This window comes from Channa argus, chromosome 11, assembly GCF_033026475.1.
Source record: "Channa argus isolate prfri chromosome 11, Channa argus male v1.0, whole genome shotgun sequence".
Lineage (NCBI taxonomy): Eukaryota > Metazoa > Chordata > Actinopteri > Anabantiformes > Channidae > Channa > Channa argus.
Genome location: NC_090207.1, coordinates 27,139,076 through 27,163,446, shown reverse-complemented (window position 1 = coordinate 27,163,446; position 24,371 = coordinate 27,139,076). Strand labels below are relative to the sequence as shown.

Here is a 24,371-nt window from a genome sequence, read left to right as displayed (position 1 = left end):
TAAAAGTAAATTTAAAACAGAAAAGCAAACAAATTAGCATTTCAATCCATTATCTGTGAACCACAGGGTTGCAAGGGGCTGGAGACTATCCCAGCTGGCACTGGGTAAGAGGAGGGGTCCACACTGGACAGGTAGTGTATCTCAGGGGCCAAAACAGGCAGACAACCATTCACACCTACGGGCAGTTTAAAGTCACTAATTAACCTAACATGCATATCTTGGGACTGAGGAAGGAAACTGGAGTACCTGGAGGAGACCCACACAAGCATTATGACAACACGCAAACTCCACACAGAAAGGCTGCAGCCGGCAGGTGGATTTGAACCAGGGATCTTTTAGCTGTGAGGCAGCAGTGCTTACAACTTTACTACCAAGCTGCCTACTTCAGATTTAATCAAATATATATTAATATTTTAAAAAAATTGAAAATGAATTGAATGAATTTCTGTGCATGTCATTTGTAAGTGAGTATGGCAATATTTAAATAACATATTATAATATTACGAAAGGTCAAAGGTCAGAGTTGGATGAAAGGCATTATATTGTATCAGTGTTGAAACTTTATAACTGAGCTATACTGTCAACTCACGAGGACCTTGTCCTGCCTTCTTCCTCCGGACTAATTCTGGAATTGGGAAAGGAGCTTCAAAGTCTGATCAGATAATAGTCTTTGTTGCCCCCCAGTGGTGGCTGGCACCAGTAGAATTTGCATCATGTGGCAAGTCAGCTGATTTCACCACATCAGGAAGGGGAAGTCACAGTCCAACAAACTACTCATGGAAGATTAGTCATTTGTGCATTTCTTTAATTTAAAAAGAAGAGGCTTCAGACTCTTAAATATGTTTGGCGGAGACGATGAAGATGGAGATTTCCTGTCTCCGACAGGAGGGTGAGTTTGCTTTTGTGCAGCAAACCAAAGCTCTTAGCCTGCGAGCTAACTAGATTATCTCAACTAGGTAACTAAATGTAGCCAAGGTTAGCTCCATTTCAAATCTGGCAAATTATTTGGACTTTGTTTTTGGGAAACACCTCGTTACCTCGTTGATTCGGAGAACCTATGTTAAGTTGTTCTCTTTTTACCGCTTTCAGTGTATTTTTTAACACTTTTGGTTTGTCTATTAGTGTTTCATCCAAGCGTGTTCATTAGCTCGTTACAGAAAGTCGTTAACGTTACTTGTGGACTGTAACAACTATCGTCTTAACGGCGCTGGTTTGGTCATTTGTCAAGTCTTTTTTTTTTCATGAATGAAGCTTTGCTCACTCTCTAGTATATCAAGTATCTCTATAAAATAAAACTTCACATTTATATTTTTAGCCACTTAGCTAACAGGCTCCTGCAGTATAGACAGTGAGGTTTGAATATAATTTGCCAGCTCTGACAGCACTGTGGGGGCCTCCAGGAGGCACTAAGAAAAGTAGATATCATTTTTAATATTTTGAAATTGTAATTTTGCACCCATCTTTCTGATTATATGTTATACCAAACATAATTCATCACATGTCAGTGTTGACCTGGTTGGTTGCTTCACCAGCACCTGCTATATAACAAGTTGTTTTTTCTACACTTGCCGTCCTATTGTCAGTAGGGTTTTTGCACAGCCAGAAGCCAGTGCTATTTGGGGGGCATGGTATGGAAATACTTGTGAACTCCTTTGATAACAACCCAAATCCCTGATATCAGAATATGCATAAAAGGCTCCATGTGCTAGAATATGGTCAGAAAATACAATGAAGCATTTTGACAGATCAGATTTTATAAGAATCTAGACTGTGACTCAGGTGACAGTGGCACAGGAGGTAGAACGGTCGTCCACTAATCCTGCAGTTGTTGGTTCGTTGGTTGTTAGTTGCTCCAGGTAAGTGTTGGCCAGCTGCGTAGCAGCTCCCCAATCGGTGTGTGTGTGTGTGTGTGTCTGCGTATGTGTGTGATCGTGAGTGTGAATGGGTGAATAAGAAGCATTGTAAAGTGCTTTGAGAACCAATAGGTAGAAAAGTGCTAAATAGGTGCAGACGATTTGCCATTTTAAGAGTTACTTACCATTAATATCTGGCCTTTAGATTATGTGGAATCAGTCACCATAGAGCTCCCCCTTTCAGCCCAGTCATGGCCTAATTCCTCTCACATGCTGCTTGTTAGAGAACTAAGTTTCTAAGGCTTGTGCCACAGCACTAGGTTGGAGCTTTTTAGTTTCTTCTTCTGCTATTCTGTTGAATCTCCATCAGTGGTGTGATCGCACCGAGGGATGAGACATTACTGGTAGCCCAGCACAAAATAGTTGGGATATACATTTGAAGGATTTAGACTTGTACATGCAGAGGGAATGCTTCTCTTCATCCCTGATCCTCACCCTGGCAAATGACAGCCTCAAAGCTTTCAATATGTCTTTCCTGGAAGATACCGGTGGCTACCATTGGAAGGAGTTTCAGGGGTTAGTTTTCTATGGCTTTATTTGTTTCGAAAGCATAGAAACATTTCAGAAATGTTAGTGGAGTCTTGCAGCTTTGATTCTGTCTTTTAAAATAATATTATTTGTGCCTGTGACCAAGAGAATAGCTGTGAAAATGTAGCTGAATTGTATGTCATGATGTACTATTGGTCTAGTTGTTTCCACACTGAAATTTTTGCTTATTAGTCAGTTTTGGAATGTTGTGTAAATCTTAGTTTCTCAGTTGACATAGAGTTTTTGCCATCTCTAAATCTTTCCGTTTAAGTCTTTAAGACAAATTGAGAAAGCAATTCAAATACATTAATTTGAACAATTGTGATGACCAGTTCTTTTACATTGTTAATTAAATTTTTGTAGACCCCTGCTCTACTTGTTTCGTACAGTTTCTGCCTACCTACTACTGATTACATTAATCAGTATTGTGTTCTTTCAGTCAGAAGTTTGTTTGCTTGCTTTGTCTTCCCCCACTCCACGCTCATCTAAGATGGTAGTGTATGTGGCATAGTAGGACTGTTCATAGCTTAGCTTAGTTACAAGGTTAAATGAATAGCACAGTGAGAATCATATTGTTGCATTGTTAATGGAAGGATGTTCCAGAACTGGAATTAGTGGAGAAATAAAACAAAACCAGCATTGCGTTACAAAAGCCTAAACAGCTTCAGCCAATCATTGCTACATAACTAGTGACGTGCCATCATGTTAGTCTACTAGTGATCACTGGAACTTAAACCTTGTTGTCTTGATACCATTTCTGCGTAGATGTGGCTGGAAAACAAATCTTATCCTAAGTCATAGCTTCCTTTCAAATTGCATCATGTTTTTCTCTAGGATTCCTCCTGAATTTTGCTGTGTTCATTTTACCCCTATATTTAATAAGCTATTCACAAAATGTGTTCTTTTGTCTTCATGGTGTAAATTCTTGCCAGGATGCTAATTAACTAGTAATTAGACCTTCCATATACAGCTGTATATATACTGCAGTCCTTTGAAACACACTCAATCCATTTAGGTGATATCCATATTGTTTAACGTTAGAAAGAAGAGTGATTGATTAATTTAGGGGAGTAACTTTAAAGGGGATGGATGTTTATGCAATCACTTTTTTTATTCAATGCTGTAAAGAAATAAAAGGTGAAAACGTACAAGAAGTGTAGCAGTTTCAGTTATTGTCCAATGTGATTTTTTTTTTTTTTTTTTTTTTTGTATCGGTCACCGCACTGATACAAAAACAATTCAACAAAAAAAAAAAAAAACCCTAAAAGAACACTAACAAGTACCTATAGTGTTGCAGAATGCACATAATGATAAAGTAATTATAAGAGTTAAAATAAATAGTTATTTTTAAAAATTCCACTAAATAAAAATTAGTGTGCTTTTTTTCTTTTTAAGGTTTTCTTGATTCTGTGAGTAGAATCATAGAATGGAACTATGTCCGGTGATTTATACAATAGATCATTCATTTCAGGAGAGACATACTTAAATGTAGCTGATCCTTACATTTTGTTTTTCTTGCAGGGCTAAGTTGGCCTCCCTTTTTGGTCTAGACCAAGAAACCAGTCATGGAAACGAGTCCTTCCAGTACACGGCTCCCAAACAACCCAGGAAAAGCTCCAACCCAGGTACGTCCATCATGACGGAGATTAAAACAAATAGATTTGGTCATGATATGGAGACTGACCTGAATATGTCTTTTGTGTGTTTAGCCTCAGCAGCCACCCAGAAACATGGTCCACCACCTGGTGCTCCCACAGTGTTATTCGCTACAGCAGTCCAAGCTTTCAGATAGTGAGGGAACTTGTTAGTTCTTTAAAGTCATCATTACGCAGGTTTTCTTTAAAGTTTTTTTCAAATAAAAACGGTTCTCTGCTATTGTTGTGTCATGTGCAGCATCAATGGACAGTATGTGAAGCAAGGAAAGCTGGGAGCGGCTGTACTGGGCAATCATACAACAAAAGAGGTTGGAGCTTTGCAAATTGGTCACTTGTTTCAGATTACTGGTTTGACTTTTGATTTTTATGAATAAGGCACTTTTTCTTTTTTGCAGTACAAGCTGCTTCTGTACTTGAGCCAACAAAAACAAGTGACTGCTGCCAAGATTCATGTAGGCTTTGTTTTCACGGTGAGTAGAGACATAAAGGATGTTGAATACATACTTACAAACATGGTAAATGGTAAATGGCTGCTTATATAGCGCTTTTATCCAAAGCACTTTACAATGTTGCTTCTCATTCTGTATAACTCCAGCTGGCAGTAAACAAAAGGCATATTCACTAGAATCAGCTGTGTTCATACTGTAATGTGTTCTTTGTTGTCAGTGAAAAGTTCTGTTTGTTAGATTGTAAAAAAGTTTAAAATGTAAAATGTTGCCTTCAGAGCTAAGTTGTGGCCATCTGATGCACTATGAACTCTGTGATTTGAAATGCTATCTCTCTCTCCTGCAGGTACAGCCAAACAACTACTGTACTTTTTATGATGACCAGAGGCAGAACTGGTCTCTCATGTTTGAATCAGAGAAAAATTCATCAAACTTCTGCAAAGAGGTAAGTGTAACAGGAAGAGATGTACAACTAAAACTATGATTATTGTTTTGCTTACAGAGTGAGTGATTATACAGTTGGCTACACAAGCATCAGGATTTATTTTGAAAACCTCTTTATCAGTGTGACTGTCCCTCGTAGGCTTGATTCAGGTTTCCACAAAAATGCTTGTTGATGACTTGTATTATTTTACATGTATCAGGTGTGTTTGGCGAAAGCTAATAGCACAGCCTCCCTAGATGTTGTGGTGACCCAGGATCTGACTCTTGGTGAGGGCCCTGGAGTAGAGAATGGAGACTCTCTGGAGGTGGTGTACACCGGCTGGCTCCTGCAGAACCACACCACTGGACAGGTCACACTTCTGACTGTATTTAACTGGTTCAGTCTTTTTTCCTGTGACTATTCTACACATGGTCTGTAAATTGTAAATGTCATTTCAGATGTTTGACTCCAACCAGAACAAAGAAAAGTTACTACGACTGAAACTTGGAGCTGAAAAAGTGATCAAAGTGAGTTGAAACATGCTGATTAATAAAAGCATCTCAGAAAATACTTCAGGTCCCATTAAAACTCAATCATATAATTTTTTTTTATTTACAAATTTAAGTGCTCCATTGTTATTTTGTCACAAGTGACATCACATGTTTACTCAAGACCATTAATTCATGGTATGAAATATAATATATATATATATATATATATATATATATAAACAAAACAGTGACATATGGAAACAGGAAAGTGCCGAAGGTCATTTATCTAAACAGTGGTAGTACATTCTTCAAGAAGGCACTGAATTTACCAGTAACTTTGGCATATCAGCTTTTAATTATAATATACATTTAATTCAGATGATGTTGTGATATTGTGTTAACCATACATCAGATAGAAAACTGTCTAACACCTCTGACAGACAGGAAACATCATTTCAAAATAAAAGCCTTTCATCATAGTTTATCCACTTTTTAGCATTTAAATGCTAAAATGACTTTTTGGTGTAGTCTCCCTACACACACATAACCACAGACAAGAAACAAACTTTCAAAATCAAACCGCTCACAGTTTTGGAATTTTTCCAGATAGAATTAATACTTTTTCATATTTTGAACATTTTGCGAGGCAAAGTCTCAGCACTTTTAGTCTGTCTTCTGCAGCAGGCAGGCAGCAGTCATTGTCATGGTAACGGACACAGCTGCATCAGATTCAGCTTCAGAGCTGTGTCCACACACTTTACCTGAGTTTTTCAACCTCAACATACACAGTGGAGACACACAATTTCAGAATAAAAGCCTTTCATCATACTTTTTACTATTTTTAGCATTTAAATGACAAAATGAGTTTGTGGTAAAGTCTCCCGACAGTGGAAACACACACAAACACACACAACCAGACACCAGACAGGAAACACACTTTCAAATTAAAAGCCCTTTTCAACTTTTCTTCAGTTTTTCATCATTAAAATATTCCTTTCATTTGTAATTATTCTCTTCGTCCTTTTTTCTTTACACTTTTAATAGCAACATTTTACCTATTTACTTCCTCCGTTGTTACTTTCTACTTTTTTTTCCTTCTCTGAATTAAACTTTTCCTTCTGTTTTTTCTTTTTTTCTTTTATTGTCATCTTCTTTCTTTCTCCTTCGTTCGTATTTCTCTCTCTTCAGCGTTTATGGCTCTTAACGTACAAACGCCTCCCCCCTCTGCAGCTTAAACTGCTCTCCCACGTAATTTCCTTTGGAAATTGCCTTTTGTAGTTCAGGTTTGATTTTGCATCACAAAGCTAGCTGACGTTTAACTGTATCAATCTCAGGGTTATCGGTGCTGCTCAGCTAATTAGCTGCAGACTATTTTAATTTCACCACATAAGATTAGAACTTGTCAACAGTGCAACTACTGTTCACAATCACTCAGAAAATTGAGACACCTTCTTACTGGATGCTTACAGGATTTTTAGATTTTATTTTTTTAAGTATAAGTAATAAATGCTGATGTTTCATTATGGGTTAACCACCTGTCAGAACATAAAGTGGTTGAATTCGGCACAAACCTTACCAACAGGGATGTTTGACTATTGTTTTTTTATTAATTACTATACATATTTTATCATAATTACCATAATCATGTTCACCTTATGTCAGTAAATGCTTCTCTCTTGGTTCTGATGTCACATGTAAGTTCTCTTTATAAAAGCTTGATTATTCAATCAGTAATTACCATAAAGAAAATCCTCAAGACCAATGACAGAAACTTAAAATTGATGGACAAAAATAAAATAACTTAACATTTCTGTGTCTCTGTGTTTTATTTTCTAACGATAAGGTTAACACTAGGTTTTTTTTAATGAACTAACTAACTACCCTATGACCATCTTAAACAGGGATTGCATCACGGTATTATAATGTCATTGCCTCCTCCTGTACTTCTGTGTATGTTTAGGGCTGGGAGAAAGGTATGCTGGGGATGAAGAAAGCTGGCAGTCGCCTCATTGTCATTCCACCCAGCCTAGCTTATGGATCAAAGGGTGTCCCCAACTGCATCCCGGCTAACAGCACTCTTATATTTGAAGCTGAGCTACGACGGGTAACATAGTTTTACTTCTGTCTCTGGCTCTCGTTTCTCTCATTTACCTTTCTAACATATCATGATTCTATTCTCTGTGTTCAACTTTAGACATGAGTTCATTACTCTTAAATCTCTTGTGATTAGTGAGGTATAAATCAAAGCTTTTTCTGCTTGGTTCACACTTTAGGTGAAGTTCTTAAAAGACAGTGGTTCTGATCGGGCCAGTGCCACTTCCAGGGACTCTGCAGGTTCCTCTCCTGCTCCTTCCCCAGCCCCCATTGTGGAGAATCTGGTCACAGAGCCTGCAGTGCAGACATCTGCCTCAGGCCCAGGCAGACCAGGGTGAGTTTTAAAGCTCAAAAAATAGTTAACAGCATTACTGTGGCGCAGGAGATAGAGCAGTTGTCCACCATCAAAGGTTTGTTGGTTCAATCCCTGGCTCTTCCAGTCACGTGTCTAAGTGTCCTTGAGCAAGACACTGAACCCCAACTTAGTTGCTCCCTGTGAGCTTTGGTCAGCTGCATAGCAGCTCGTCCATCGACGTGAGGGTGAATGAGAAGCAGTGTAAATTGCTTTGGGTATCACTATGGTAAAAAAGCGCTATATAAGTGCAGGCCATTTACCATTATTTATTACCTGGGCTGATTTGGCTCATTTTCTTTGATTCTTTTTTAGGGACCCTCCTCTTCGTTCAAAGTCAAACTCTCTCAGTGAACAACTGGCAGTAAGCACCTACTCTCCTTTTTCTTTTTTTTTTTCTTTAAAGAAGCGTTTTGTTACGAATAGTTTTTGGTTTCACCTTGGTTGTCTTTCTAATTTCAAACTTCAGAATCCCGATGCCACAAAAGCCAAGCTTATTTCTCGCATGGCAAAAATGGGCCAGCCCATGTTGCCCTTTCTAACAGGAGTGGCCAGCCAGCTTGAATCCAGTGACTCTGAGCTTGAGGTAGGAATCTTGAGAAAGGGATCTTTTTTTTTTTTTTTTAACCAGCATTAAAAACTTTTTTACTACTTAAAATTAACATACAACAGCGCTACAACTGCCAAACTGCTACCAGGAGCTTCTGGCAAATTTCCATACTATCTCCAGTATGCAGATAATATATTAGAAATGGAGGCAAAAATGTAGATTTTGTGTGATAGTTAATAAAAAAAATGTATCAAAGATAGACAGTTATTTAATGTCTTTTGTATCTGTAGAGGAGTTCAGTCTCACAAGATAACTTAAGTGACACCTGTTAAATAGTATGTGCTTGGGGTTGCTTTTTGGGGTTGTTGTATTTTTAACAGGAGATGGCAAGAAAATTCTAGTGAAGTTTTTTATTATGATTAGCTGCATCATAGTATATGTAAGATCCTGTATTTTTGGAGCTTGACCCTTAATTACATGGCTAAATTTCAGTATATGTGTTACTATTCACTATGTGTTGATATCTAGGACACCAGTGGCAGCAGATTGAAGGATCTTCCTGCAGATCCATCTCCAGTGTTGTTTTCCACTACTGCTCCAGCTTCAGCAAATGGTGACCTTTCTCAAACCTCTTTATACATGCATTCTTCTTGCAGCCTAGCAGGGATATGGTTTCCTATGATAATGTTTGCTATGTATTACATAGTTAATTCCCTAAATGTTAAATGCTATTATTTTTCCTGCAGTACATCCTCATACAGCTGCACCTTCGGCCTTAATTCCTGTTCTTTCCACTATTGGCCCACAGCCAGGGATGCCAGGCAACAGCCATCCTTTTCAGGTAATACTGCGCCCAAATTATTTACAAATTATTATCAAAGAACTAAGAAAATTTTGATTTCTCTTTATAACAGTGTGTTATGTTATTTTATAGCCTTACTCCTACACACAGACCTCTGTGGCTCCATCTCAGCTGCAGCCTGTTGGCCAGGTCTTTCCTGCACAAACTGTCCCATACATGGGTAAGAGTGATCAGTTCAGTTGAGTTGAGTTAAGTTACAATGAGCCAGAGCGGAATTATATAGAGTTGGTAGTAATTTGTATCATGAGCTCCTGGCACCAACACTAATACAGCTTACAAGTTTCTATTTAATCTTTTCATGATGCAGTAACAGCAGCAGCCTAAGTAATAATTTTACATGTCTGCAGTATGTATCTGTGATATTTTCCAGGTTCAAATGACGTGACCTCTTTCATGATGACCGAGGCCCGACAACACAACACAGAGATCCGATTAGCTGTCGGAAAGGTAGCAGATAAAGTGGATCAGCTGGCCTCAAAGGTATATATTCTGTGTTCAAGGATATGGTTTGGTTATTAGGCACCTTTTAATAGAAATGGGATACACCTGATTCTTGTTCTACCTGCCTTTTAACAGGTAGATAACCTCCAAAGACAGGGAAGCCTCTGCATGGGTGTGTCTAGTATGTCAGTGGAAACTTCTATGATTGTGCATAACGTACAAAGAATTGTCCAGGTACACACACAAATAATGTTTTTGAAGACTCTCCCACATGTGCTTTTTACTAGCTCTTGTATAACAGAGATATTAATTTATCTAATGGCATTTTTGACTTTGCTGGGACTTGTTTTATTGTAACTTAAACAGAATTGTAAAAACTCCTGTTTTATTTTAAGGAAAATGAATGTTTGAAAAAGGAAATCTTTGAGAAGAGCTCTCGCATCGAGGAGCAAAACCGTAAGATCGGGGAGCTCATTAACCAGAACCAGAGGTGAGTCCTAAAACGGCAGATAGCCGGCCATCATGTCTTCCATGATCCCTTATCTGTGATGATGCAGAGTTTTTATATTTAAAGCTATGTTTGTGTTTCGTTTAAAATTATTAAAAAGATAAAATGGGGATCTTTTATTCTGTCTGTGAGACCACCTCAGACACTCTCCTTTGATATATATATCAATATATATATATATATTTGATATAAATATGTGATGTAGCTGTATCCTGCTGCACTATAAATGTGAAATTAGTGAGAACAGAAACAATTAAACTTGCTTATTTTTGCACATAAAAAAGGCTTTGGTTTGGATTGAACGTTATATGCTACTATTGAACATTATATGTTATATGCTATGCTGTTATATTTTAGAAGGTACGGTGGCAAATGTTTAGAATGTTTCTGTAAAAACACTTTTTAAAAAAAAAATAAAAATACATTTTTAAAAATCTGTCGAGGAGAACAACATCTATCAGTTAACCAGAGGTCTATGATTGGTTTATGGTTTATAATTGTTTGCAACAGTGTTAAGTTGTTTTATTTAGTATTCTTGTTGCTGCTCTAGAAATAATTTCTAAAATAGAAATGAATACTTTTTAGGGTTTGAATTAATACAGTTTACTCAATGCTACTTGTTCTATTTTAAATTACTTTAAATGACTTTTCTGTCATTTTTTATTATTAAATTGCATTTAATGTGACACAAACAAAGAGAGAGATGAAAATTACCCACTTACCTACTCTGTAGTCCAATAACTCTCAATATTGAGTAAGATCTGTTCTCTGTACAGCATCTCCCAGTTTAAATGTTCATATCATGTAAAGAAATGTAAAAGAACAAATTGTAGCTCTGAGTCAGCCGCCTATTTGAAGCATGTAGCTGTTGGATGATAAGGTGTGTCAAAGTCAATAAGCAGTCAATATGTAAATGCAAACAAATAGCATACAATCACCTTTCCTCGCTCCCCATCCCCTGCTGCTGGTGGGACAGCTATCACCACAAGTATAATCAAATTTTGTCTGCTTCATGTCCTTCCAAGGCATTTCTGTAGGATAAGGGTCTGAAGTTGGGTCAGTACTTCCATGGATCGATAACTTGACATTTTGCTGTAGAATTTAATTGTAAAAACTCAGAATTCATTGCTCTGTCAATGATGGCAAGTCATGCAGGTCGAGAGGCAGTAAAAGTGGCCCAAATCCTGATACTGCCACCACCATATTTCCATATAGGTTATGGTTTTATTCTTGAATGCTAGTTTATTCACCTACTTTGGTCTCATCGGTCTACAGGACATTCTTCCACCAGCGTTCTGATATATCTACATGGTGTTGAACAAACCGTAGACGGGCAGCTGTGTCTTTTTAAGAGAACAATGGCCTCTTGTAACTCAAGCAAAAGATTTTTGCTCTGTGTTGTCCTAATGGTGGACTCATTAACTCTGATATTAGCAATTGGAAAGGTGGGCCTCTAGTTTCATAGATGTTACCCTGGGGTTCTTTGTAGCTCCCTGGATCATTACATACCTTGGTTGTGGTGAGATCTTGGCTGACAGTCGACTGGTTGAGTCCAAACTGCTTAGAAATTCTTTTGTAACGCGTAACAACCTAGTGAGCATTATTAACTCTTCTTTTAACTTTTTGGAAATCTCTCTTGTTCCAGCTATGACACTTCTACAAGCTTTTGAAGACCCATTTTTCTTTTTAAATAAGGCAACCACACCTGGTTGTCATCCTAGTAACTGAAACACTAACTTCCCCTTCATATGAAATGATTATCCTAAAGGTTCACAGGCAAATATGTAATATTTAATAATTTCCCTACAAAATAAATGAAAGAGTATACTTTTTTTGATGACTTCAGGAATTATGTGAAAATCTGATCATATTAGGTCTCATATGTCATAGGTCATATTTATGCAGAGATACAGGAAAAAAGGATTCACAAACTTTTAAAGCAACATTCTGAGGCAGAAAGCATGTCCTATGTCATTGTCACACTTCACACTGTCATGTTTTAATTTGGACTTGACACTGCCCACATACAGTACAAACTGACTAGTTTTGCATAATGGCAATATAAAGAAAGGTTTCAGTATAAATAACTTTGAGGTGGATGTTATGTGTCTGCACTATGGTTGTCCAGGTACATGGAGCAGAGTAATCTGCTGCTGGAACAGAGGAACGACTCCCTCAAGTCATCCAGTGAACACAGCCAGGCCAGACTACTGCAGGCTGAGCAGGACAAAGTGAGTGTAACTCTCAATTAAGTAGGATTGAATGTGCATTCATGTTGTAACAAGCATGCCATTATTTTTGACATTATTTTAGCATCTGGTCCAAAGTTAAGGCCAAATTATATATTGGTGGAACCAAGATTGAAGGCTAATTTTGGTGTCACACAGAGATCTGCCCTATTGGATTATTAGTCAGATGTTAGTAGAAGTAGTACAGAAAAATCTGTCCTCTGGGGAGCACTGATTCTTTTAATACACTGTAAAATGTGGATGATCTGAAACAAACACATTCGAAAGAAAAGTAATAAAGAAAAGTAATACATTTATGGGAAATGATATGGACATGATTATTGCTCAGCCTGTAGTAAAAGCTAAAAGTGTGTTTGCAGATTATGGTTCAACCTTAAGATGTTTATTTTCTATTTAAACAAACTCAAGTTTACCTTTACAATAGTTTAATTTAAAAAAGTTTACATATGACTTATAAGTCTAAAACAAGAAAAGCAGACAAGTAATAGTGATGTTTTTTTTTTTAACCTAAATCAATAATACATTTTAAACAATGTTAATGGTGGTACAAATATCACCATTAAGGTTTTCACATAAGGTGAAGGATTCAGGTTTGCTTCAGCCTAATGAAGTTTTAGAGATCCACAGGTTTGACACAACAGTGAACATTAGTAAAGGCACATTGCAACAACAACTGGTACTGAAAAAACTGGGTCCGTATTAGAGACAAGTTAAAATGTGATTAGTAAGTAAAGAGTAGTGTACCTGCACACTTCTGCTCCATGCAACCAGAATTTCAGATTGAGATTTTCACTTCAATAGACTTCATGTTTACCTCTGTCAGTGTAGATTTGAATGCTATTTATATGATTATGCACTATGTGTTTCCTGATACTCCTAAAATCTGATACTTATTCTGAGTGCTTCACTCTTTACCAACTGCTCTCTCTCTGGTTTATTGCATTGAGGAAAATCTAGCATTTCCTTCTCTCTCTTCTCAGTATGCACTTCCTCAGGACCTGGGCTCTGGCCAGGTGAGCCTGCTTTTTCTGAATACTACTACCAGACTTGGGTCAAACAGTATTTAGAAAAGAATATAGTGTAAAATTGTGTAAATGCTCATTTTTGAGCAAAGAAATGAAAGGGCAGTCATCAATGGGTGCAGCAAATTTTTCACTGAATACTGAAACTAAGGGGGGAAAAAGATCTTCGTACCTAAAATACCTATGTAGTGGTGTCTGTTTAGAGGGAGTACAACATAAGTCACTGAGGCCCTAAATGGTCACAGGACTCTTGTCCGACTGGAATACGTTCCAGATCACTTTAGATGTGCTTCTTGGCTTCTTCTTCTACCTGATCTAGCTTGTCATGTTTACTGCTTTCAAACTACCATTTGATCTAGATCGATCCACTGTCATTGTAAGCATTTTTATTTATATCATACACGATTTTAACTAACTTTTCTTTTCCTTTCTATTTCCTTTCCCATCAGCCATCGATTAATCTTTTTCTACAGCAGGGTCACGCTGCATGGACAGCCACTCATCCAGGCTATCACTGTGTGATTGTGGCATCACTTTACTGTAGACAGCCACCAGCTCTTTTTTTTTCATCCTTTCCTATATGTCCTCCTGCGTCTCCATCAGGTACGTCTGACAGATGATCTTGCTTCGTCCACGGCCCGGCTGTCTCAGCTGCAGCTCGAAGCTTCATCTCACCAGCAAAAGGCCATAGAGCTGCAGAGTAAATTGAACTCAGTGCTGCAGGACAGTGAGAACCAATGCCAACGCATCACTGTCCTAGAGACACAGGTGGAAGGTTTGTGTTTGTGTAAATTTTACAAAATGTTTAATTCTGTCTTAAAATTGGACATGTCAAAAAATGTCTTACCAATCATTGTGTAAAGATCAGGGCCCTGGAGCAAAATATTTATTGTAGCTCAAGTTAAAATCAAAGAAACTCCAGAAACTTTTTTTGTTTCTGGTTTAACCCCAGGGTAAGTCCCCTTCAAAGAGTCTATGTCCCCCGGAAATCGAAGAGGGAAAGAAACACAATAGTGGAATATAGGAGATGGAATACACCATCCCTCCCAACTTGCCCTCCTATCAAGCAGGTTTTGGCTACAAGGGCCTGAATAAAGGAGCGGACTGTCAGCAAATGGTTAACAGAAGCTTCTCATATTTTATCAGTGCTGACACTGTGTTTACTGATTAAAATGACCAGTTTTATTTAAGCTCCACTAATGAACATGAACATGGTGTGGTGTCTGTTAGTACTGAAAGGTTGATGAGAAAACTTTGTACCACTGTTGCACAAACACAAGTGGACTGAATAATACTGTAGCTCCAAAAACTGCAAAAGATGGTAAATGGTCTTCACTTTTATACCGCTTTTCTACCTATTGGCACTCAAAGCACTTTATACTGCTGCTTATTCACCCATTCACACTCACAATCACACACACACTCATACACTGATGGGGGAGCTGCTATGCAGCTGGCCAACGCTCATCGTGAGCAAGTTGGGTTTTAGTGTCTTGCTCAAGGACACTTCGACATGTGACCGGAGGAGCCGGAGATCAAACCAACAACTGCAAGGTTGATGCAGGACCGCTCTACCTTCCTGCTCCACAGTCGCTCCTAAATACAATAAAAAGTGTTAAGAAGATAAACATTACAGACTCTAGAAATGTATATGTAGCACAGAACAGTTAAGGAGCATACTATGGCCTTCTGGATCGACAGCAGATAAGGGCAAAAATATTATGGCACAATATTAGTTATATTTTCCATTTTCATTTACAGCGGTCTCATTTTATTTTAACTGCAGAGCTAGCTTTTGGAAAAGCACTTAGTATTGAAATGATGTTGAAATTTGTATTTAGTTTATGACATATACAGAGAATCACAAAAGAGTGATATATCTAAACTTTAGAGGCTAACATAATGTTCAGTCACATTCTCCGTCATTCTTTCCTTTTATATTAAAAACATGAAGGGAAACAATTATATTTTTTGCAAAGATCTGGACAAAGTAGATCCTTAAAAATATGTGTGTCAATTGCCATATACATACTTTAATTCATCATCATCATTTAATATCACACATTAAAGAATTCACATGAAAAAAACAAACAGGACCCTAGTTAAAATGATTTATAAGTATATTTTTATATAAATGTAGTAATTATATTATAACCTTTTATTAGCATAAATAATATAGTCCAACCATAATTAATGCTTGTTAATTATCAATAATCAATATTGATTACATTATTAATTTTATAAATGGTGTGGTGGTACATAATAATGCATTGTGTGTTTCAGAGCTGAAGGACGTGGCAGAGAAGACTCAGGCTCAGTACCGCTCAGAGAAGCAAAGGCGCAAAGAGATGGAGCTGAAAGTGAACAACATAGAGGAGGAGCTGCAGGACTTAAAGACTGATAAAGAAGGTCTTGAACGAGTAAGTATACTTAATGTTTCTGTCAGGAAGATTTTTTTTGAAATGTGTAGTTGTGTTGTAAATGTTGACAATTGTATCCCCCCTCCCCTTTAAGACACTTTTGGAGAGAAAAAAGAAGTGGCAGGCTGAGCGTCAACAATGGGATAAGGAGGTGGAGGAGGTTCGTAAGAGCAGCCAGCAGGAGCTTGACAATCTCCGAGATCTACTTTGCAAATCCAGGAGCAGCAGCAACAATGCTGCATCTGAGCAGGTTGCAACCAGTGAAATGGCGAGAGAAATTCTTTAAAAGAAGTGTATATTTCAATAGGCTACATTGTTAAGATTATTTTACATAGGTCCACTAATGATATGTTTTCTGTTTATTTTTGCATTTGTTTCAGCTGCGGGCAGAGCTGGAGGATGTGTGGAAAGGGAAGTGTGAGCAGATGTTGGCCTCTGCTAAAGAGCAGCACAGCAGAGAGTTGGCTGAAGTCACAGAGCAGAGAGATACTCTGCAGGACAAAGTAAACCAGCTACAGGCGAAGGTAGTCGAGCCAGTCATGATGAGGCTCACAGATACATTGCAGATAGAATGGAAGAAATTTTTTGAGATTTCTACTTGGTTCTACTTTTTCCCCATATGGTCATGAGCTATATTTGATCAGAAAAAGACTTCAGTTAGATAAAATAAAAAAATAAAAAACTAAAAGTTGCCATAATTACAATCAAACAAAGTTGGTTATGTAGTGTGATCAAAGTGTAAATATATGACTTGTGACTTTTTTTCTTTTTTGGCCTCTTTTATTCTCCACAGTTTGCGCTTCTGAAGCAGTCGGGAGATTCAGAAGAACAGAGTTTGATACAAAAGCAGCAGGAAGTAGCTGTAAGAGAGAACCTGGAAAGAAAAGTGGCTGAACTGGAGAAGAAACTGGCTCAGCAGCATAGTTTAGGAGACACCGAAGTGGAAGTGAGTAATCTTACAGTACATGAGCATGTGTAAATCCATCATTCATGAGACAGCTTTAAGATTTTCACTTGAATCATTGAATGAACATGTGGGCTTTATGTAAATGACCTTGGCCATGCAGCTCAGATTGTCAAAAATGCCAAACTAGTAACTTAGGGCTGCCTGGTAGCCTGTTCAACTGGGCTAAATCTAACACAGAGTTTCCAGTCTCCATGCTAACTAGGTGACTCTCGTGGTTGTCACCGCAATTATTATACAGCCAAAATTCAACAGAAGTTGGGATGACGTCTAAAACGTAAATAAAAACACAATGCAATGATTTGCAAAGCTTATCAACCAATATTTTATTCACAATAGAACATACAGTATCACATCAAATGTTGAAACTGAGACATTTTAATATTTCATGGAAAATATAAGCACATTTTAAATTTGATGGCAGCAACATGTCTCAAAAAAAAAAACAGGGTGAAGTTTACCATTGTGTAGCATCCCCTCTTTTTCTTTTTTGACAACTGTCTGGGAAGTGAGGAGTCCAGAGTCTACTTTCTAGACTTTTAGGAGAGGAATGTTGGCCCATTCTTGTGTGATGCAGGATTTTAGTTGCTCAACAGTCCTGGGCCTTTGTTGACGGATTTTTCATTTTATAATGCACCAAATGTTTTCTCTTGGTGAAAGTTCTGGACCTGAGGCCATGCTTTGATGTACAGTAGAGAATCATGCCTATTTTTAATGCAGTGCTGCCTGAGGCCCCAAAGATCACAAAGATCAGTTTTGGCCTTTGTCATTGTCCCTTGCACACAAAGATTCCTCCTGATTCTCTAACTTTTTTGATGATATATTTTTTTAGTTGAGGAACATTTTTCTGAAATTGCTTGATGCATTTTGTCACAGATTGGTGAACCTCTACCCATCTTTATTTTGAAGAGGCTCAGCCTCTGTGAAATGCTGCTTTTATATCCAGTCATGTTACTGACCTGTTTCCAATTAACCTAATTAGTTGTCAAATGCTCCTCCATTTGTTTTTGATTTGTGGTAACTACTTTACCAGCCTTTTGTTGCCCCTCTTCTAACTTTTTTGAGATGTGTTGCTGCCATCAAATTCAAAATGAGCTAATATTTTCCATGTTTTCTTCTTTGTGGAGAGTGTTTTAATTCTCAGGTATACTTGTCCATGTATGTCTGTTGATTTTTCCTTTGAAATACTTATCAGCTTCCATTGTTTTTAATGTACTTTATTAATAAATATGACTTCTTTCTTAACTGTATAGTAATTTTACACTCATCCCTCCAGAATTCTGCTTATGCTCATTCCTATTTAGATCTGATTTTCCTTAGAATATCCTATTTCCTTAAAGATGTTAATCTAAAGTTCTAATTAGCAGCAGTTTTTTTTTTTAGGCCAAGCCTGTTTGTCCGTCTGTTAAGTATTTAAGGCCACTGCATGCATGAGAATTAACTTTTCAGCAACTTTCAGCACGACTTTGTGTGTGTATGTATAGGTGAAGCGCATTATGAATGGAGTGTTTCATTCTCTGCGAGGGGAGTTTGACTTCAGTGAGTCCTACAGTGGCCAGGCTGTGTTGGCCGTAATTGTCACTACCATTAAGGTAAGTAGTTTATATACATAATTGCCTATGCAGAAACACAAACAACATGCTTATGTTTCATAATATTTTTTCCTCAGAAAGTAACTCTGCAGGTGCTCAGTGGCACAGATAGATCTGTACCTAGACTGACTAAGAAAGAAGAAGAGGAGGAGGAGGAGGAGGAGGAAGAAGAAAAAGAAACTGAAGATGAGGAATATGAAAGTGATGATGTGAAACCAAGTGAGGAGAAACTTGATCAGAATGTGCATCAAAATGGAGAAAAAGAACTCAAAGAGAGAGAAAGGGTAGAGGTAGAAATTGTGGCTGAACCAGCTTTTCCCCCTGTCAGTGAGACCCAGATAAATGAAGAAATGGAAGCAGAGAATCAGGCTGAGTCAAAGACACTGAGCCAAGCCACTGATCTTCATCCAGTGTCACCAACTGGACTGAAACCACAGGAGACAGCAGAGTGTGACGTGCAGCAGGAGGAGGGAGAAGTCTCTGTTCCTGAAACCTCTGCAGAACAAAAAGTCACGAACAGGTCTGCAGATTCAGACCCCAGTCTTGATGAGACTTCTTTACCTGAGGATGGACAGGAAACAGTGTTGGAACCGAATGCTGCAGAGAGCAGAGAGACAGACAAACAAAGTGTGGACGATGGCGAGCATGAAGGAGAAATGAAGGCAGGTGCTCAGAAAGCCTTTGGACCTCCAGCCAACCCACCTCCACCCCCGAGTGCACTTCAGAACTGCTCAGGAGAAGATACAAGGTGAGTGATGGCATGAAACAACTAATATTTAGTAGACAATTAAGATTGTTCTTGGTGTTAGATAGAAGTTTCATATGAATCCTAACCTCACATAAACTGATAAACTGATCTCTTGTTTCAACATTCCTGCCAAACATTTACTAATTAAACCAGATGTCAAACAAATTAAAGACCCAGACTTTTTAAGAACTCTTTGAAATGTCAGTGAAGGTGTGTCTCTCAACATACAGCAGCATAAAAACACTGGCAACAAAACTGATATAAAGCATTTGATGGTCAACTGGGAAAACAAAACAATGTGATTAATTCTGTTTCCTCTCACATCAATATAGCAGTATATCAGTGGAGCAGTTTAGTTAAATGCACATCATATGTAGGTGAATTGCTCCTTGAAGAGCAGTAATGATAATGTAACACATTTCTAAATGAAAAATGGAAACTGACCTAAAGGAGATGATACTGAAAGACTAAAAGGTTGTTCCACTATGAACAGATTATTGAATCATTTGCAAAAAAAATTAATTGTCCAAAATTTGTTTCAAATTAAAATTGCAAATTTATGCACAGTACAAAATCTTATAAAAGTCTGAAACTCACCTAAGACATAAAATGCAACTTAGCAACGGTCCCAAGCCCTTCAATTCTTTTTATTGTGTAGCTTTTATTGTGCAGCGTTTAACTTGCATTTGAAACCAAGAAAGAAATTATTTTATGGTGTACAAATGGTGCACATTTGCAGCAGTGGTCATACATTGTGTAATAAGCATGATGAGTTGAACTCAACTGCTGGTGACAACTAAGGAGAGAAATGTACAAACCTTCAAACATTTGCTGTGTTGTAGAACATGATTAGTAATATAATGTACTGTTATTACTGCTCAAACCTATTTCATTGTTTATTAACCACATTTCTAGATTTATTCTGACTATAGTTGGAAAATATTGGTCCATAAGTTCCTGCAAACTAACTTCCTTGATTCATCCCCATGTTAATTTTCTCTCACTTCTCTCTCTTTCTTTTACTGTTTGTACACAACCACCCTCCCAACCCTTCTTTCTTTTTGCTGCTATTCTCTCAGCCTGACTGGGGGAATTGGTGAGGAAAATGGAGAGGAGACATTTTTCCAGATCACAACTCCTTGCAAACCTCCTGCAGCACCCAGTGAGGAAGAAGAGGAGGACGAGATGGTAAGGAATTATCTGTGGAGCTCAGCTTTCGGATTTTATTCAGTAGCTGTCCGACTCCTCCCTGCCACTTGTGTTTTGTCTGAGTGTTAAAGAGCAACTTCACCAATTTTCAACTTGCTTTCTATGGTTTTGGTTTAGATTGTAAATGTACAGTAATGGTTTTAAACTTCCCTCTGGCTTCCCTGTATTAAAATATTTATTTGCTTCTAGCTGGAAAAACTAATGAGTTTTTCATCATTAGGTGTTCAGATGATGTCATCTGGAGGAGCTCTGGAAAAGCAGATTGACCATGATTACATCTCCATAGTAAGAATGATGAGATGACATAATCTCAAATGAAGGGCCTCCAAAAGATGTCACCTGAAGGTGTTTTCAGCTAGAAGTAGAGAAATATTTTTATATAGGGAAGTCAGAGGGACGTTTTATTTTTTTTATTTTTTAATATGCAACCACAATGAGCACAAATCAGTGTCTTTTTGTGCCAGTCCCAAGTCTGGATAAATTCAGAGGGTTGTGTCAGGAAGGGCATCCAATGTAAAACACATTCCACACCGAATCTGACTTCCATACCTGATCAGTCAGGGCCCCGGTTAAATACGACCGCCACCGGTCCTGTTGACCTGCAGGGTGCTGGTGGAAATTGAGCTACTGTTGGTCGAAGGAGAGGAAGAAGGTGTGTTCGTAGGCAGAGAGAGAAGAGGAAAGCCAACAGTGTAGGACTAACAGTAGGGACTTTAAATGTTGGGACTATGACAGGGAAGGCTAGAGAGTTGGATGACATGATGCAGAGAAGGAATGTGAATATACTGTGTGTCTAGGAGACCAGGTCCAATGGTAGCAAGGCTCAAAGCTGAGGAGCAAGGTTCACGAGGAATGTTCTAGAAGTCAAAAGAGTATCAGACAGGTTGATAAATCTGAAGCTCGAAATTCAAGGTGTGATGTTGAGGTAGGATGCACAGGTAGGATGTGATTTAGAAGAGAAGGAGAAATTCTGGAGTGAGAGAGTGGGGATTGGTACAGATTTTAATGGACATAATGGTGAAGGGAACAGAAGTGATGAGAATGTGATGGGCAGGTTTGATCTTCAGGACTGGAACAAGGAGGACAGATGGTGGTAGACTTTGCAAAGAGGATGGAAATGGCTGTAGTGAACACTTTCTTCCAGAAGAGGCAGGAACATAGGGTGACTTATAAGAGCGGAGGTAGAAGAGCTCAGGTGGACGACATCTTGTGTTGTTGTTGTTGTAATCTAAAAGATGTCAGTGACTGCAAAGTATTGGTAGGGGAGAGTGTAGCCAGACAACACAGGATGGTGGTTAGTAAAATGATGCTGGTGGTGAGGAAGATGAAGACAAAGGCAGAGCAAAGTACAAAGTGGGGTAAGTTGAAAAAGGAAGAATGTTGTGTAGTTTTCAGGGAGGAGATGACAAAGGTTCTGGAGGTGCTTCAAGATGACTGGACCACTACAGTTAATTTGATCAGGGAGACAGGTGGGAGGGTACTCGGTGTGTCATCTGGAAGGAAAAAAGTGGACAAGGAGACTTGGTGGTGGAACGAGGAAGTTCAGGAGTGTATACAGAGAAAGAGGTTAGCTAAGAAGAAGTGGGACACCGAGAGGACTGAAGAGAGTAGACAGGAGTACAGGGAGATACAGCGTAAGGTAGAGGTGAGAAAGGCCAAACAAAGAGCATATGAGGACTTGTATGTTAGGTTGGACAAAAATAGAGAAGGTGATTGGTTTGGAGCAGGAAATAGTGGAAAGGCAGTTGGTCCTGATGACATACCTGTGGAGGTATGGAAGTGTCTAGGAGAGGTGGCAGTAGAGTTTCTGACTAGTTTGTTTAACAAGATCTTGGAGAGTGAGAGGATGCTGAGGACTGAAAGAGAAGTGTACTGGTGCTGTTTTTAAGAACAAGGGAGATGTGCAGAGCTGTGGCAACTACAGAGGAATAAAGCTGATGAGCCAAACAATGAAGTTGTAGGAAAGAGTAGTGGAAGCTCGGCTAAGGGCAGAGGTGAGCATTTGTGAGCAGCAATATGGTTTCATGCCTAGAAAGAGTCCAACAGATGCAGTATTTGCTTTGAGGATGCTGATGGAGAAGTACAGAGAAGGTCATAGGGAGTTGCATTGTGTCTTCGTAGATGTAGAGAAAGTGTATGACAGGGTGCAGAGAGAGGAGCTGTGGTATTGTATGAGGACGTCTGGAGCGGCAGAGAAGTATGTTAGAGTGGTGCAGGACATGTATGAGAGCTGTAAGACCGTGGTGAGGTGCTGTAGGTGTGACAGAGGAGTTCAAGGTGGAGGTGGGTCTGCATCAAGGATCGGTTCTGAGCCCCTTCTTGTTTGCTTTGGTGATGGACAGGCTGGCAAATGAGGTTAGACAGGAATCTCCAGGGATTATGATAGTTGCAGATGACATTGTTATCTATAGCCAGAGCAGGAAGCAGGTGGAGGAAAATCTAAAGAGGTGAAGGTCTGCTCTAGGAAGCAGAGTAATAAAGTCTTTTGGCGTTTATGTAGATGTACTACCCAAACTAGAACCAAAAGAAGCAAGTTCAAAATCAGTGATGTCCTTTAAGTCAGACATGTTTTATTGGTAGATTGTGCTGTTTGTTAAAGGTTATATTCATAATAAAGAATTGTTGGACTTAATTCATGTTTTTCTCTCCTTTTATGCCCAGAGCTTGAAGGGGCGTCCACCACCTACCCCTCTGTTTGGTGATGATGAGGATGATGATGACCTGGACTGGCTGAACTGAGATAGAACCAGAATAATAAGTCTGTGTCCCTAGTTTCCAACTCTAAAAACACAAGTGAAGTGCTTTACCAGCTGCCTCTGCTCTGTGGAACAGTGAAACCACTGCTGATTGCCCTGTTGGATGGAGCAGTCAGCCAAGCCTGGCTCTTTAGTTATGTTTTGTCCTGCTGACTGACAGCTGCCTCCACTCACAGCTACAATCTCAGGCTCTGATTTGTGTTGAGACAGAAAACCCTCAGTTCATTGGTGAATAAAAACAGATGGTTAATTAATGACATGATTTCTGTTGATGATGTGGTTTAATAACAAATCTTTACATGACTGTATCAGATTTGTTTAATCAGCTGTAACCCTGTTGTCATATGTTTCAAACTATACCTCTAGATGGGTTTTAATTGTTAGATTGCTGCTTTGACAATAGACCTTTTACACAATTTTGCTAACCTGAAATTCATTCCAGAAAATAAACAAAAAAACAAATGCGTGTCAAGTCAGTTTTTGTCTGCAGTAGTTAATTTTTTTTCAAGGTCAGCATTTAGTTTTATTACAGTGGCTTCAGAAGATGTTCAGGTCTGTCTACCTATGGAAAACTGAACTTACTGAACATAATTTAATAATATAAGGTAATATAATTATAGACCTCCACAATACCATTTTGTAGTGAAATGCCACAAAAATAATTTCGAAAGCTCAGAATGTAGGAACACACTGGTAATTAGGAAATTAAAGTTTAAAACCACCAGGACTCTTCTTTGTCCAAATAAATGAAATTCTCTGCAGAGACAGTAGAACCTGAACATCTCTGTATGACTACATAAATCAGAACTTTTTGATAGAGTGGTTAGACAGAAGCTACTAACAGCACTGTTGAAGTTCTGTCCATAACAAGGATAAGTGCAGTCAAATACAGTATAGATGGGTCCTTGAAGAAAACCTACTCAAATCGATTTTAACATTTAAGGCTAATAATTGTGCAGATCATAGTGCTACATCTCAGGGATTTTGAAACCAGTAAGCATGTGGATATCGTTCTCTCAGAAGTGCCAAATGTACACACACTCTTACTACAAGTAGAAGTACAGATATTGTTGTAAAAAAAAAAAAAAAAACTGGTTGACTGACGATGAGTTGGAAGTTATTCAGTTTCTTTACTCAAGCACAGGCT

At 38.4% G+C, this 24,371-nt stretch overlaps 1 protein-coding gene across 5 annotated transcripts; it reads left to right on the top strand.

The window, feature by feature from the left end:
* Window positions 1-723: 723 nt before the first annotated feature.
* On the top strand, window positions 724-23,700 carry fkbp15b (FKBP prolyl isomerase family member 15b). Of its 5 annotated transcripts, XR_010915515.1 has the most exons (30): window positions 724-889; window positions 3,963-4,066; window positions 4,151-4,232; window positions 4,335-4,404; window positions 4,492-4,566; window positions 4,889-4,987; window positions 5,187-5,336; window positions 5,425-5,493; window positions 7,418-7,561; window positions 7,731-7,885; window positions 8,219-8,267; window positions 8,373-8,489; window positions 8,982-9,066; window positions 9,200-9,294; window positions 9,388-9,475; window positions 9,686-9,795; window positions 9,892-9,990; window positions 10,152-10,246; window positions 12,393-12,495; window positions 13,494-13,526; window positions 14,139-14,310; window positions 15,819-15,955; window positions 16,050-16,223; window positions 16,336-16,479; window positions 16,749-16,901; window positions 18,404-18,511; window positions 18,589-19,259; window positions 20,339-20,447; window positions 20,689-20,753; window positions 23,130-23,700. XR_010915515.1 is itself a non-coding variant. In XM_067520571.1 (29 exons), exons 1-29 carry the CDS (start codon window positions 840-842, stop codon window positions 23,205-23,207), a joined length of 3,600 nt encoding a protein of 1,199 aa, XP_067376672.1. In that variant the 5' UTR covers window positions 724-839; the 3' UTR covers window positions 23,208-23,700. The 5 variants fall into 5 exon arrangements, 4 of the variants coding, with proteins under 4 accessions (XP_067376672.1, XP_067376671.1, XP_067376674.1 ...); XM_067520571.1 differs by lacking the exon at window positions 20,689-20,753 and having other exon boundaries at window positions 16,050-16,205; XM_067520570.1 differs by lacking the exon at window positions 20,689-20,753.
* Window positions 23,701-24,371: the final 671 nt, after the last annotated feature.

Excerpts from the sequence above, each read along its gene's own strand:
- fkbp15b (XM_067520570.1), top strand. The coding sequence starts at position 840 with ATGTTTGGCGGAGACGATGAAGATGGAGATTTCCTGTCTCCGACAGGA. Across the intron at positions 4,988-5,186 it reads CATCAAACTTCTGCAAAGAG|GTGTGTTTGGCGAAAGCTAA; the intron begins GTAAGTGTAACA and ends TACATGTATCAG. Across the intron at positions 16,224-16,335 it reads AGGTTGCAACCAGTGAAATG|CTGCGGGCAGAGCTGGAGGA; the intron begins GCGAGAGAAATT and ends CATTTGTTTCAG.